The sequence below is a fragment of the Hippichthys cyanospilos genome, chromosome 5, assembly GCF_059441005.1.
Source record: "Hippichthys cyanospilos isolate Australia breed blue-spotted pipefish chromosome 5, RoL_Hcya_1.0, whole genome shotgun sequence".
NCBI classification, from domain to species: domain Eukaryota; kingdom Metazoa; phylum Chordata; class Actinopteri; order Syngnathiformes; family Syngnathidae; genus Hippichthys; species Hippichthys cyanospilos.
Window position 1 is genome coordinate 3,654,741 of NC_142373.1, and position 15,044 is coordinate 3,669,784.

The 15,044-nt window shown below is 39.1% G+C and overlaps 1 protein-coding gene across 1 annotated transcript in view; it reads right to left on the bottom strand.

Annotated features, from left to right (window-relative positions):
• Positions 1 to 2,129: 2,129 nt before the first annotated feature.
• LOC148423195 (contactin-associated protein-like 5) overlaps positions 2,130 to 15,044 on the bottom strand; it is a 156,710-nt gene continuing 143,795 nt past the window's right edge. Inside the window, exons 23-24 of the mRNA XM_088414813.1 lie at positions 11,408 to 11,482; positions 2,130 to 3,164 (exon numbers count right to left, since the gene is read on the bottom strand). Coding sequence (XP_088270939.1) covers positions 2,971 to 3,164; positions 11,408 to 11,482 — 269 coding nt within the window. The 3' untranslated portion in view covers positions 2,130 to 2,970. The remainder of the gene's footprint in view (positions 3,165 to 11,407; positions 11,483 to 15,044) is intronic.

The window sequence follows — 15,044 nt, forward strand, 5'->3', positions numbered from 1 at the left end:
ACAGCCTTTGTTTGGTGTATTATAAATGTATGTATACATTATAGGCTATGCACTTTATATTCACCATTTGCCTCCCTATCCTGGTCCACAGTAAAAATTTCAAGTGTTGACCAGTCTGTGGTGATAAAAATTTGGGGACCCCAATACGTAATGACAATACGTAAAGAAGTTGAAAACTCAGGAAGAAGATTTATGGTGTCACGTTGAATATGGAAGCACTGCTAAACGGTAAATAAAGTATATTACAAAAGAAATACAAGACCAAAGCCGAATGTCTGGTGATGGCCCAGATGGCAACCCACAACCATTGTGATTCTCTTTGGGGCGATCGAAGGATTTTACCTGTGCTGAGCAGCAGCACGACGAAGCTAGTTGCTGATGCAACTGTGAACGCTAGTGCAGTCTTCCATGTTCTGTCACTGAAGCAATCAGCAAGATATTTCACACAAGTGTGGCAACTGTTCACTTCCGAATGTAAGTCGCAGTGCTCATCTGGGTATTACAGTGATCCCTCCTACTTCGCTGTCTCAGATATCGCGGTCTTAGTACTTCGGGTTTGTCCAGGAAAAATTAAAAATATTTCAAAATAAAAAAATCATTTAAAAAATGTGCAAAAATTTACAAAAATTGAAAAAAGCAAAAAAGTACATTATACAGTACTGTATTAATCAAATAACGAAGTAATATTAGTTAATAACTAAGTTGAGAATTATTCAAGCGTTAGTTTGTGACGTTTTTTTATCTTATTTTGAAATGCATGCTTTTAATTTGTCGGGTCGCGTTGCATTTCCATTTCCTGTTTTACGTTTTCTGTGCGTCATTCGGCCCGTTACGGTGGCGTAGCGGATGACAACGTAAGCTCATATTTATAGTTTATTAGCATTTATGTTGATAATGCTCGCTACTGCCTATGTTTAGTAAGCGATGAGTGTTTATTCTGTTTGTGTTCGTTTGTGTAGAGGTTGCACTTTATAGTTAGTAGTTGTTAGTTTTTGCGAACCCACTAATGTCGCATAAAAATACAGTAAATTCATAGATTAAAGTTCGGCAAGTGTTTATGTGTTAGTTGACTGACTTTAACATTGTTGTTGATCTATTATTCAACAGATACTACATGATGCACCATACATGAGCCAAAATAAATGTGAAGTTCAACGTGATGACTTGCGTACTCTTTCACCGGAGTCTTGGTGCAGATAACCAGTCCTGAGAACAAACTCTCAACAAACTAAGTAATATTACTTATTTAATAAATATACAATAATGTTAATTAGGATAATTTAATGTTAAATAATAGGAGAAAGGAAATAAAATACGCAAAGAAAAAAAAAGGATTGTTTATGGTAACTGCGGCCATATTGGGGCATACATAGAAATCTAGGAACTGATACCCTACTTCGCGGGTTTCAGACTTCGCGTCTCTGTCAGCGTCTCGTCCGTCACACTTAACCTAAGGAGGTTTAAACCTGCTGGTTGAAACTTTGAGACCCAGACAGGTGTCTCAGTGTTTTTTGGTCAGTTGCCAAGGTCTCGCTAAAGTCCACAGTCTGGCCAAATACTGTATTTAGATACGGACATCGGCGGGTGGTCCAAAATGCTCCTGTTTGATACTGACTGGTGGTCATGGGATGGAGCATATGAATCTGAAAAATATTCTGAACATGAACATGAACATGAAATGAATTTTATTATTTTAGTTTATTTTTTGTCTTAATCTAAAAAGCACCTACACGTTGCTTCAGGGTGGGAGACCAGATGCTGTTGGAAGTGCAGAGGACAAAGTCAAGGCTCAGCTTTTGACTCAGCATGTTATTGTCTGACTGTTTTTTTTTCACCCGTGCTGCATTGTGTGCAGTCAGAAGGAAAGTTGAGTTGAGTTAAAGTTTGCTTAAATTTTTAGCCCTGGTCAGAAGTTTTATGCATGATCAGAGTCGTCCGATGCAGCTGATTCAAATGATCAGGTTTGTTGTCAGACTCCCGCCGAGCTTGCTGATGAGCTGATCATTTGAATCAGGTGCGGCAGGAGGACAGAAACCTCCAAAACATGGAGGACTGGGTCTGGACATGCCTGTCCTAAACCTAGTCTGTCGCCACCCACCACACTCAGAAAGGCACATTTACTCATGTCACAAAGTCAATGTCCGTGTTTTATTCACATACTGTAATCCTTTTATTACTCTGCTTATATGATCTGCCTGACCGTACCCCTCATAATACAATTTACATCTTTTGCTTATACTGGAAAAATAAGAATACACAAGAAGAAAGAGCACAGCTATCAAAGGTAGAACACACTTTCAGGAGTTGCCAGCCTACAACTAAACATATGCAGCCCAAAGGGTGCATTAAGGAATACCGAGGGAGCTGACATGAAACCCAGAAACACTCCCAAGCATGAAGGGGTTTGGATCCGTGCACAAGGTCAACAAAAGAGCTGAGCCTCTTGGATTTAATTGGCGTCCTCTTGCTTGTTATAATGTCCAAACAGCGAGGGCGAGCGTCACCGGGGCAGAAAAACTCAAATATTCTTTTTTTTCTAAAAGGTTGGTATTTAAATGAGGCACTCATACACTTTAGGTCAACGCTGACCTTATTCCTTCTCCGACGGCGGCCACGTGCACATTCCCTTAGGAGTTCCCATGGAAATGCGGGAATATCCGGCACGTCGGAAAGCTTATAATGCGCCTTTTTTTGCACCGGACTTGTCCCCTCAAGGCTAACATTCATCTTCTGCTGTGTACAAGAAACCAACTGCAATTGCAGTCCCACCCACATCAAATACAGACGCTGCCGCATGCTGAATCGCGTTCAAGGTGGTCTTCTTTCCAGCTTGCAGGCTTTAGTTTTCTTTTTATTTCTATTTTTCTGTTTCGGGTATGTATCTGAGAGACTTCCGAGGCGAGCGTCATTGTGTTTGTTGTGAGGGACGCTCCAGTACAGCGAACTTTGGTGCTTTGAATCAGGTGAAGATCAGATGTAATATTCCTTCATGTTCTCCCGCACTGAACCGTGGGGGCGTGTCTCAGTCCTGTAGTCCATGTACACAGCGGGGGCGCCCTCTCGCTTGACAACTTCGTCACGCCGGGCCTGCCGCCGCTGGTAGAGGAGGCGGGTCGCAGCGGCGAGAGCACACATGCCGATGAAGGCTGCCGCCGTGACAACTCCTAGGAAACAGCGGGGGTGGATCCATTAATATTAAAAAAAAAAAAGACATTAAATCAGCATTTGCGAGGCATCTTTTGCTAACAATCTCATAAATAAAGGCTTGCGTGAAATGACTGTCGCCCCCGCAAACGCTAGTGTGGAAAGTCAATTAGGACGGCACGCTGATAAGCTGTACAAAAGGCCAGGATGTGAAGGGGGAAATGGCGGCGGCAGCAGCGGGGATGTAATGGGAGGGCGAGCAAATGTTGCCGCCACTGACGATGATGAAAATGATTTGGAGCTGCTTGGATGATTATTGATTCTCGTGCCGCTTGAGAGGTCGTCATGGATCAACTCATTTCATACAATGTGCGCACGACTGATGCATGTAACACTATTATTACCTTCATTGTTTTTTTGTTTTTTTTCAAGCTAGTCATGCAAGACTTTGAGGTTAAAATTAAACATTGGGTACTGCAATAGGTACAGTGATACCTGATAGAAGCTGTATTTATCGTTTGTTTTTCATTTATGTATTCTCGAGTCAGTTGTGATAGGCATCGGCAAGCCAGTGACCCTAGTGAGGATAGAAAATGGATAGATGGATGGATGGGTTATTGGGATATCAACAATAGCTCCTTGCCAAGATTCCCTCAGCGTAGCTCGCATGAGGTGGGATGCTGGAGAAGTAGATCTCGAGGGAAAAAACAACAAATTTTCATTCACAATGCTAACCTGGCTGCAGACAGATTGCATTCAATTCTTCTTTCGGAAAGACACTAATGTGGACAGGTAGTCTTTCAATAAAATGCTTATTACTGTGGATTTACAAGTAGTTTGCACAGACTGCATTAAATCCAATGGTGATACGTTTTCTAATCTAAGCAATATCTATTCTCCAGACTCTGTTTTAGCCATTTGCGTTCATCGTGCTTCCTTTATTTCCCTGAACAATTTTAGATGTTTAAAATGCAAAAGTAATAACACATTTCAAGGCTGTATGTTTTCGATATATATATATATATATATATATTTTTTTTTTGTAACTTGCACTCTTTAAATAGATCATGGCGATGAACCAGCTGTTGTCTTCTTAAATATCACTTTATTTGCTGGATTAAATAAACAGCTTTGAACAAATGTTTTATGTTAGAATAATTGCATAAGGGTTATCCCATATTTTTTTAATGCAGTTAGTATGTTTGTTATGCAGTCACTATATTGGTAGATTAGGATGAATGTTTCCTGTTACTGTTGGTTGTGAAGAAGAGGAATTGACATGTCGAAAGCAGCTGCAAAAAAGAGACAGGTACGTGACCCGAACAACCGGGGTTTCGTGACATACTTGATGTTCCTGAGGAAGAAGATACCAGCATGGGCACTAAACTGCATTCCTCACAATCATAAACCGATTGTTTCCAAATGTCTCCCCCAACCCTTCAGGGCAGCAATGACTTTTGTACCGCTGGCAAACCCATATGAATAAAAGAGGGACAGACAGAATTTGTAACCGGACTGGAAGGAGCTTTTAGAAGGTGAAGGTTCCTGCCCGCTCTTATTGCGAGAAAGCAAAAACTAGTCGTCTTCCTCTGTTTGGTGGTTATTGAATGTCCTAGGTTGCTTGAACCTAAGATTTTATGCAACGCACAAGACTTTCAAATGTGTGTGTGTGGTTTCTACTGTACCATGTAATTTTGGTGTTTTTGAAAATGATGCAATTTCATGTAAATATTTTTCAGAAGTGCTAAATAGATATGCTGCATGGCAATAGAGAAAATGAATGAATGACATTTCGATTTGAATTTGTATCTGATGCTGATCATAGAGAAAAATTACATTTTTATTTCATATGTAGGCTTCTGTGGTGCCCTCCCGCCTGTTTGTGATTTAGCATTTGCGATTTTGATACGCAATAATAAGTCAGACAATTAGTCTTTCTTTTTGAGGTAAAACACATAAAGACATGAAGTACATATAGACAATTAAATGTACTGTAGCGTTTCTTTAAATGAGATGGTGAACAGTTAGTGTCAGCTGTAAACATTGCCTCCCACCCCCAATAAAAGTAGTTGCAAGCAAAACAAAACGAACACTCAATCAAACTGATGGAAAAAAAGTGCATGTTATCTTATTTATTAGCAATTATCACTATTTGCTTTGGGGGTGGTAATAGCCTGATTGTATGGAACAACTGCAGGCAAGAATTTGTCATCCCAAAAGGTCAACAAAGTGTTTCCATATGTGCTTCCACTTAACAGGTAAGTAAGAAGCTCATTTGACAGCAATATGATTAGAAGCACCTGTAGCTGTGGCAGGTTTTTACTTTCTGGAACTGGATTTGCTGTCCCTAGCCAATAACAATTCTTGATCACCATTGTCGATTTTCTTTACCACAAAATAACCATCAACTGCACTCATGCAAGAGCTCACCCCATTAAGTGAGATCTGTTCACAAAAATAAATCATTAACTTAATAAAAAAAAAAACGTAACGGTTTGATAGTAGAGAGCTGTTCACGAAAATAAATCATTAACTTGACAGGTAACGAGAGGTGGCACTTGACAAGTCGGGTAGAATTATTTTAGTATGGGGGAGAATCTGGCTTTTTAAAAGAATTAAATCCAATAACCTACTGAACACAAAATGTGTTTTATGAATTTATATTTTCCTGAAACATTCAATTAAATCAATAATTATTTGTAAAGGATTTTTACATGTTTGTTTGTTTTATTTGAAATACAGAGAACCCCCCGAAGTTCCTTCCAGAACACCCAGTGGTACCCGTGCCCCCATTTGAGAAGCAATGGTTTACGTTTTCATATCCCACTGTCGTAAAAACCTTTCCGATTGTTGCAAAACATACCAAATAACCCTAACTCGCACAGTTAAAGGGACCCAAGTTCAAATCCACCTCACGCCGGCCTTCCTGTGTGGAGTTTGCCCACGTGCGTTCTCTCCGGGCTCTCCGGCTTCCTCCCACCTTCCAAAAACATGCATAGCAGGTGTATTGGACATACTAAATTGTCCTTAGGTGTGATTTGGTGCCTGAATGGTTGTTCGTCTCTGTGTGTCCTTTGAATGGCTGGCAACAAGGTAAGGGTGACCCCACCTACTGCCCGAATTCAGCTGGGATAGGCACCAGCAAGCCTGCTAACCTAGGGAGGATCAGCGTCTATAGAAAATGGATGGATGGACACATGCATGATTTTTTTATTGTTTGTTTTTAAACTTTTTTGTTTTTGTTTTCACTAAAAGAAATAGAGCCATTTTAAATAATAGGATTAATAAAGAAAGCCTCCCTCATAAAATTTAAACATATACCCACTGCTTAGTCTAGTCAGAAAATTTTGTCAATTTTAATAAATATATTCCTAACATTTTGTGCCAAAACAATTGTAAATATCAAAATGTTTGTTCCTTTGTATACTGGATCATTTTATATTTCACACAACACATGTCACACCACACAATGTCACCCAAAATGCACAATATTGTAATGCACCATGACATCTGTTGGATAAAATGTATGCAATACAACTAGTGTTGGTCATTTTTCTAAAGGTTATATGAAGGATAAACTTAACATCTACAAATAAAATCATTAAAATACAAGGACTTGTTGCGAATATGCAGAGAAACTATTTTGTGTTCCATATTAAACGCTACCCCTTTATTGAGTATTTTGAGGTGGACTCAAGCAACCAAATCACTATGGCACCTCATCTATTCACTGGCACAAAAATCCATATTTGTGTCATAGAAGCCTCAGTTATGAATTGATTCTCTTGAATTTCCCTGCCCCCTCAAACAAGAAATATTCTTCTGCTGACATTTGCAGACACACTTATCAAGAAAATGCAGATAACACTGTTGCTGTACTACGTCGTCAAGAATCGCGATGTTACAGTACAATGGAGAAGGATAAACATATTATACAACAGGAAACCCCAATTCAGAAAGGCCCCTGCTCGTGATCTATTTGGTTTCCAGAAAAAAAAAAGTACTGCTAAATAATTTAAAACCAATCCGTATATGTAGATTTTCTGCCCGTCTGGTCCCAATTCCCAACAAATAGAGGAACTCAATTGTAATTATACTGTAGTAAAACATATACGGTTCAGTATAACCCGTTTTTTAAAGTCAACCTTGCGTGGCATGACCACAAAAATAAATGTAGGAAATTCAGCAGCTCTGTCCTCATTGAAAGTAAAGATTAATGCCCTTAAAAATAGTGGATAATGTTGTAGACAGCGGAGCCAAAGTCCGATATCCCATCCCACTTTACAAAGACACTGAAAGAAAAGTCGCCAGTGCCTTGACTGCATCCAGCATAGAGTGGCACTAGAGTGATGCATGGACAACGATAGGAACGTTTGCAAACTTGTTTCACTCAAGAACCTCACACGGCCATGAATGTGAGTGCAACATGTCACTCCGTTGCTAACGAATGGAGTTTGACCATCATGGATCTCCTGATTGTCTAAACATTAAAAGTGGCTTTTCCCTATTGGGTCTGAATCTTGTGAAAAATATTTCTGTTGTGTTCCTGCTAAATGGATCAACAACAAAAGCAAAAACTCAGTCTACTCGCCCTTAAGCACTTTTCTCTTTCTCTCACACATGTGAATGAGTTGCGCATGTCTACAAAAAAAAAAAAGGCAAAACAATCTATGCAAACTGCAAATTAATACAAAATGCACGACACATTTTGGAGCCACTTTTCAGGAAAAAAAAATCAGATTTGACTAAATAACCAGATTAAGCCTATTTCCAGGCTGGTATGTTTGACACCTCGATGCAAAATTTTAGTTGTGATTGTTCTCGTTCTTCAAATATAACGTGCTCCACGCTTGCACATACCACATTGCAGGTACTGAAAGGAAAGCAAATGATAGCGTTACTAGGAAGCTAAATAGTGTTACTAGGAAGGTATCACTGTACCTAAAGCATTACAACTGTGGGCAGGCAGTGGTAAGACGTAACAAAAATGGTGTTGATCTCCCTGCATAATTTGATAAGGCAAAATCTACAATCTGTACTAATGTGAGTCGGATGCACGCCTGGAGAGTTAGACTTAACCGTTAGATCTCATGTTTGTGAACAGCTACGTTTCTAACTCTTCGCGACTATATCTATTTTCCTAGCCACTTATCCTCACATGGGTCGCTCTGGAGCCTATCCCAGCTGTCTTTAGGCATTAGATGGGAGACACCTTGAACTGGTTGCCAGCCAATCGCAGGCTACACGAAGACGAACAACAGTTTGTCATTGAGGGTCGAGATCCTGCAAATTTTAAGGCTTTCTTTCCCAACACAACTGATTCAAATGATTAGTCCTTCAACAAGCTCTGCATAAGTTTTAAAATGACCCTAATCATTTGAATCAGGTGTGTTTGAGAGAGAAGCATGGAAAATATACAGAATACCGTCCCTCAAGGACTGGAGTTTGACACGTAAGATTCAGAGTGTTCATTATACCCACTATGCAATGCATGTCTTTTGGAATATGGTAGTACCAAGAGAAAACTCGCACAGTCATGGGAAGATCATGCAAACTCCACATAGGATGGATGGAACCAGAAGCAAAACCACAAACTCTGCACTGTGAGGCGGACATGCTAATCTGACTGCCACTGTACTGCTGGGTGGCCATTCAATTCTTTTAAATGGAAATCACGAAAGAAGGATCGAGCAAAGAAAATAAAAGTAAAATACAAAAGGTTTTTTCAGTCTTTTTTTCTTCCTTACCTAGTGTGACTTGACTGTGCATTTCCAGTCATTTGTGTGTGTTTTGTCTTATCAGATTTCATCTTCTATGAGCTGCCTGATCAATTTGGGATATTAGATACCAGTGCTGGGTCCTGCGCATCTACACATTGGCACATACGTTGGGTTAATAAGAGCAAAGCCTCAGGGTTGGTGTGTGTATTGGCTGGAGACAAAAAGTCACATGACCATTACTTCCTTTTAGCCAGTGTGATAGGGACCCGGAAGGAAGAAAGGATTTCAGTTTGAGAGACCATTTTGAGCTTATAACAGCAAATTAGACATTTGCTTTCCTTCTCATGCCTGAAGGAGGGTGCATGTCACCTCCATGAAAACACAGATATTTAGCTTAATGGAAGACCCTAAAAGACCCTGGAAGACATCTGGGGTGTCGAACGCCACTCCACGAGGACCAGCATCATACGTTTTCCAATTTTCTCTCCCCAACACACCTGATTCAAATAATTAGCTCATTAGCAAGCTCTGCAGGAGCTTGAAATGATTCTGTCATATGACACCTGTCCATTAAAAAAAATTAGATCAATGAGATCTTATACTGCTCAAAGGCTTAAATATTTAAGCTTAAATATTAAGAGTGAAAAAAAGCGCTGTCAAGCTCTGAAACTACATTGTGGAAGATAAAATCAGAACAGTGAGGGAAAATGAGCGCTTAATTGTTTTTTGGCTAATGTTCTGATATCTGTTTAATGAGCATACGTATTAATGTGTTTCAAAAGCAACCTAACAAAATAACACACAAGGTCAATTGTTTTTGTCATATTCCTTTGATATACATGGTCTTGGTCTTGTCACTGTCTCCACACAAACTAATCTGGTTTCAGTTAGGTCTTGGTCTCGGGTGGAGGATTGGACAACAACACCACTCAATATATGGCTCCTGGTGAAAAGTTGCCATGAAGTTTAACGCGCATGCTACTCCATGAGGTTTTTGCAACATTTTGGTTGTACTGTATTTTAAAAATTAAATTTAAAGCCTATTTCTATGTATTTCCTCGTTCAAGACTCTTATACATGCAGACTTAATTTCTTCTGTTTATTAGTTCAACTGTCAACAACGTCCCAAGGTGTGTACTTTATTAAAGGCTACAGTGGCTTATGATTGTTTACAAAAGGAAACAGCAAAACCGTAAGGTGGACCTAAAGCCTTGAATTTTCTCAAAAGCTGACAGTGAGCCTTATAATCCAGTTTTCATTTTTGGGGGGGGGATACAAAATAACTTAATGGCCATGTTTGTTTTTTTTTTCCAATTTTACCTCTGTATTTAAGTTATAAATGTATTTTTTACAATTTAAATTTTATGACATCCTGTTTGAAATGTTGATATGCTATATACAGTATGGTCCAATTTTGAAGCAATTTACAGTATACAGGGACAAGGCACAACCCCCCCCCCCCAGTTTTTATAAAAACGTAATTTCATAAAATAAATTCAGAAAGTTTTTTTAAATCAACAATGTATTTTACGTTTTTTTCACAATTTGTTTAAAACATTGAAATGTAATATTTAATTTAATAATAATTGTAATATTTTAAACTCTTGATTTGTCTTGGCATTGATCTAAATAGTTTTTTTATTATGTAATCAAGAGGTATTTTTTTCCCATTCTTCAGATAGTACTTTTCACAGATCACCTTTATTCTAAATTTCTGATTGTCTATTAATAAAGTTCGACTGACTTGTCTGATTGATTTGTTGACATTCCCTTAAGCGCAGCTCCATCTTGTGGGTGCATCACACACCACATCCACTACTGTAGCTTCTATTCTATGCACCTTATAATGCGGTGCACCTTATATATGAAAACATTCTAAAAATAGGACATTCATTGAAGGTGCACCTTCTAATCCGGTGCGCCTTTTAGTGCAGGAAATGAGGTTAACCACTGTGGGAAACAAAAGCAGTTGTAACATATGGCTCATTGCCACTTCAAGTGTCTTACAAAATGTCATGCATACAACTAGATTAGAGGCCTCAGGAATAAGGAAGATATTAATTGTTAGCTGTCAATGTGTTTTCTATTGTGTGTTAGCATTAAGATAGCAAAAACATTCCGAAAGGTGGAGTATGCCCTGGACTGGTTTGCATTTAAGCTCAGGGCAATTACTGTACAACCATTCACACTTGCGTTTGCATCAACTGAAAGTCTTGATTCAAGCAAGGAACTTTAAAAGCATATTTTTAGAATTTAGGAGCTGTCGGAGTATCTGCAAAATGCAAGGAGCCAATATTCAGACACCCTGCATGATAAAATAAAATAAAAAAAAAATAGTAGAAAAAAATGTACCTATATAAAGGATAAGTATACCATTAAAAAAACAACAAATACTGTAAGTCATATAATACACATATAGCATGATGATAGCTCCCATATACCATACATAAACATGGCGTCTGTCATTTTATAGTGTGTACACACCTTAATAATGATGCATATGCCTCTATTAAATGACAAGTACGTTGTGAGGTAAGGCATACCTGCTATGACAGCCACGTCATTCTGCATGTCACGTCCCTGCTTCTTCTTTCCATTATTTGTTGTCGCAGTTTGATCTGGAAAAACAACAACCACATTTCCTGAATGGAGACTTATCATGCTTGTCAAATGTGGCCATGTGATATTTGTATGGTTTAAGGGAGAAAAAGAAAGTCAGCGGACTGAGGCTCACCCATGCTGCGATTGCATCTCAGCCAGGTGTAAACACAGCCTCAAGTTCATAAATCAACATGACATGAATGAAATTAGCCTCCTCCTGCTAAGCTGATGCTAGAAGCTGACTCTCCATGCAGCTGCTTCTACACAAGAGTGCATTTTAACAGTGTCTGGACCCTGAGTATCGTTTCCAACTTGCATTTATCTCCTTTAGCTAGAGTTTCCCTGCATGGGCTGGTGTGTAAACTCAATGCAACAACATTAACAGTCTTTCTTCAAATAAGATGATAAAAGCTTTAGTTAAAAATAAATTACGTTACAGTGACTTTTGCTTCATCACTTCCGTAAAGAACAAAACAAAACAAAACAAAACAAAACAAAAACAAATTAATCTGCAGGCCGAATCATTCCTTACGTCATATATTGTACTTCTCCGAGTACAAGTCGAACTTGCGTATAAGTCGACCTCCCCTTATTTACTGCAATTTGGGTGAATTTGACCAAAATGCAAATATAAGTCTATCCTTAACTTTAGTGGTTAAATAAATAATGGATGTCCAAATAAAACACATGGGATGTGTTATTAACATGAGAAATACGATATTTTAGTGGCCTTTCTACATTGTATAGCGAGTAGATTATTTTGCCAATATGGGGGGGGATCCTGCAAGGCAATGTATGCATGTGCGCAGCCGCAAATGCTGAAACTAATATTGGAAAAATAAAATGAGTTGACGTGTCAACGCTTTATTTTTTCTCAATATGATTTTGTCTTAAAGCCCTAAAAGTCATCTTCCCTATCTGACACGCCAAATTCAGTAGCTCCTTCCATTTCAATGTATCTCAAATGTGCTCTTTTTGCTTCTTGTCATCGCTATCAAACATGCTTGTTACTCTTCTAGTAGTCAAATGATCTGCAAATCATCTTACTTGGGATATTCTCCAAAGCTTTCTTTATGCAATTGAAGCAGTGGGAAGATCAGAGAATGCAAGTTTGTCCTTCGCTGTCCCCCCCCAACCACCTGCTGACATCCATGCCGCTGCACTTGCATTTTTGTCTTCAACAGCTTTTTCAAGCACTCATCCAAGGACTGGAGAAATGTCAAGCCTTTCCCTTTACATTTTGCATCAAAGTCCGACAAAAAAAATGATCCACGCAGCCTCGTTGTTGACAACATAGAGGCAGTTAGGCGGCGTTTGACAAAAGTGCAGTTTTGTGATGTTCATGGACCAATTGGGAACAGGTGCCATGATTGGGTATACAAGAAGCTTCTGCGAAATACTGTCATTCATAAGGAAAGGCTAACCCTAACTCTAAGTGTGTGAGAAAATAGTCAAAACAATTTAAGGACAATGTTCCTCAACGGACATTTTTCATCATGTACGATCCATAATATCACATGGGCTCAGGTACACTTCAGGATACCACTGTCGGTGTCGAAAATGTGTGGCGTATAATGAAGGCTGATATGTTCGAGCAACCGGAATGTTAAATAGCTAAAAGCTGTACATTAAGCAAGAACGAGAAACAATTGCACCTATGAAGCGTCAATATTTAATATCCCCAGTTTATTGGATGCTCTTAAAAGGAAAGGTTATGTAATATAGTAGTAAACATGACCCTGTCCCAGCTTTTACGGAACACGTTGCAACCATAAACTTTATGATTATTTGGTATAAACAATTAAGTTTATCAGCTTGAACATGAAATATCTTGACTTTGTAGTGTATTTAAATAATTACAGGTTGAGTAAGTCATTGTATTCCATTTTATTTTATTGGAATCGGGTTTGTACTGTGGAATCATCCCCTACCCTCAAACTTCTGAACAATGTTGTAAGACTTTTATTAACCCTGTTCAATATTTTGTTAATGCTCCATTGGCAACAATTGCAGGCTCAAGTCTTTTTGAATTTGATGCCAAACACTTGGCACACCTCCTGTATTTTTGGGCAGTTTTGTTCATTTCTTTGCAGTGCTTGTCTAATTTCATCAGGTTGGATGAGGGAGCGTTGGTGCACAGCCATTCTCAGATCTCCCCAGAGAGGTCGGATTTACTATAAGTCTGGGCTCTGGCTGGACCACTCAAGGACGTTCCGAGTTGTCTTGAACTGACTCCTTTGATAACTTGGCTTTGTGCTTGGGGTCGATGTTCTGCTGGAAAATGAATTGTCACCGGTAGGTCAAGAACGCTGGAGAGCAAGTTTTGTTCAGGGTGTCTCTCCATTTACATTCATCTTTTCCGCTTGATTAGTTACCAGTTCCTGCATCTGAACAACATCCCCAAGGCATGATGTTGCTACCACTCCTTATTGTAGGGATGGTATTGGGCAGGTCATGAGTGGTGTCTGACTTCCTTTTAGCATCACATTGTTTGTCTCAACAGACCAGACCAGACCCGACGACTTTTGTCTATCATGGTCTGAGAGTCCTTCAAGTGCCTTTAGTCAAACCTGATGCAGGTAAACATGAACCTTTTTCTCAGAGGTGGCTTCTGTCTGGCCACACCAACATTTGGGCCTGATTGATGGATTGCTAAAAAAATGTGTGTCCTTCTGGAAAGCTCTTCTCTTTCGACAGAGTAACATTTGAGCTCTTACAGAGTGACTATCAGGTTTTCATTCTACAACCATTCTCTACCAATCACTCAGTATTGATGGGTGGCATGCAGTGGAAAGAGTCCTTCAAATATGATTTTTCCAAAACTTTCGCAAAATCTGAATCTTGTAACAATCTAGTCTCAGAAGTCGATGGTTCATTTCAATTCATTTGATTTCATGCTTGGCTGGTTTGTCAAGTTCAACTGTGGGCCTTTACGCATCATATCAGCTCAACTGAATTTAACACAGGTCGTTCTCAATTAAGCTGTGGAAATATTCCAAGGATAATCAGTGGAAACAGGATACACCAGAGGTCAATTTTGAGATTCATGACTAAGGCTATGAATACCTATGCACTCATGTAATTTTCTGCTTGTTTGTTTGTTTTAACTTTGTGAATGCATTTGAAAAATAAAACAAGCTTTATAGAGTGTTGTCTCGATTTTGAGGTGTAAAAATCAGCTTGGAATATGATTAAAATAAAATGAGGAAAAAATGAAGTGCTGTGAAAACGCTGTGAATATGCAACCACTCACTCAGTATGTCAGAAAATATAAAGCATTCTTTCGCTTTCCTGATATCTTTGAGCCGTTTGTGTGTGATTGACAGAGAACTTCCTCCGTGGAAAAAAAAAAAAAAAAAAAAGTACTGTTCACACTAGACTGGCCAGGCTATCTGTCATTAATCTCAAGGGGCACTTCTACGCAGCAATGGACCAATGAGGGCGCTCAAAAGTTGAAATCACTCATTGGTGCCCATGTCTGGTGGGAGTGCCGCTTGAGCTTATCGACCAATCGCCTGGCCAGTCAGGTGAGAACAGTACTGTTATTTTTTTTTTTTTGTCATCGCGGAGGAAGTTCTC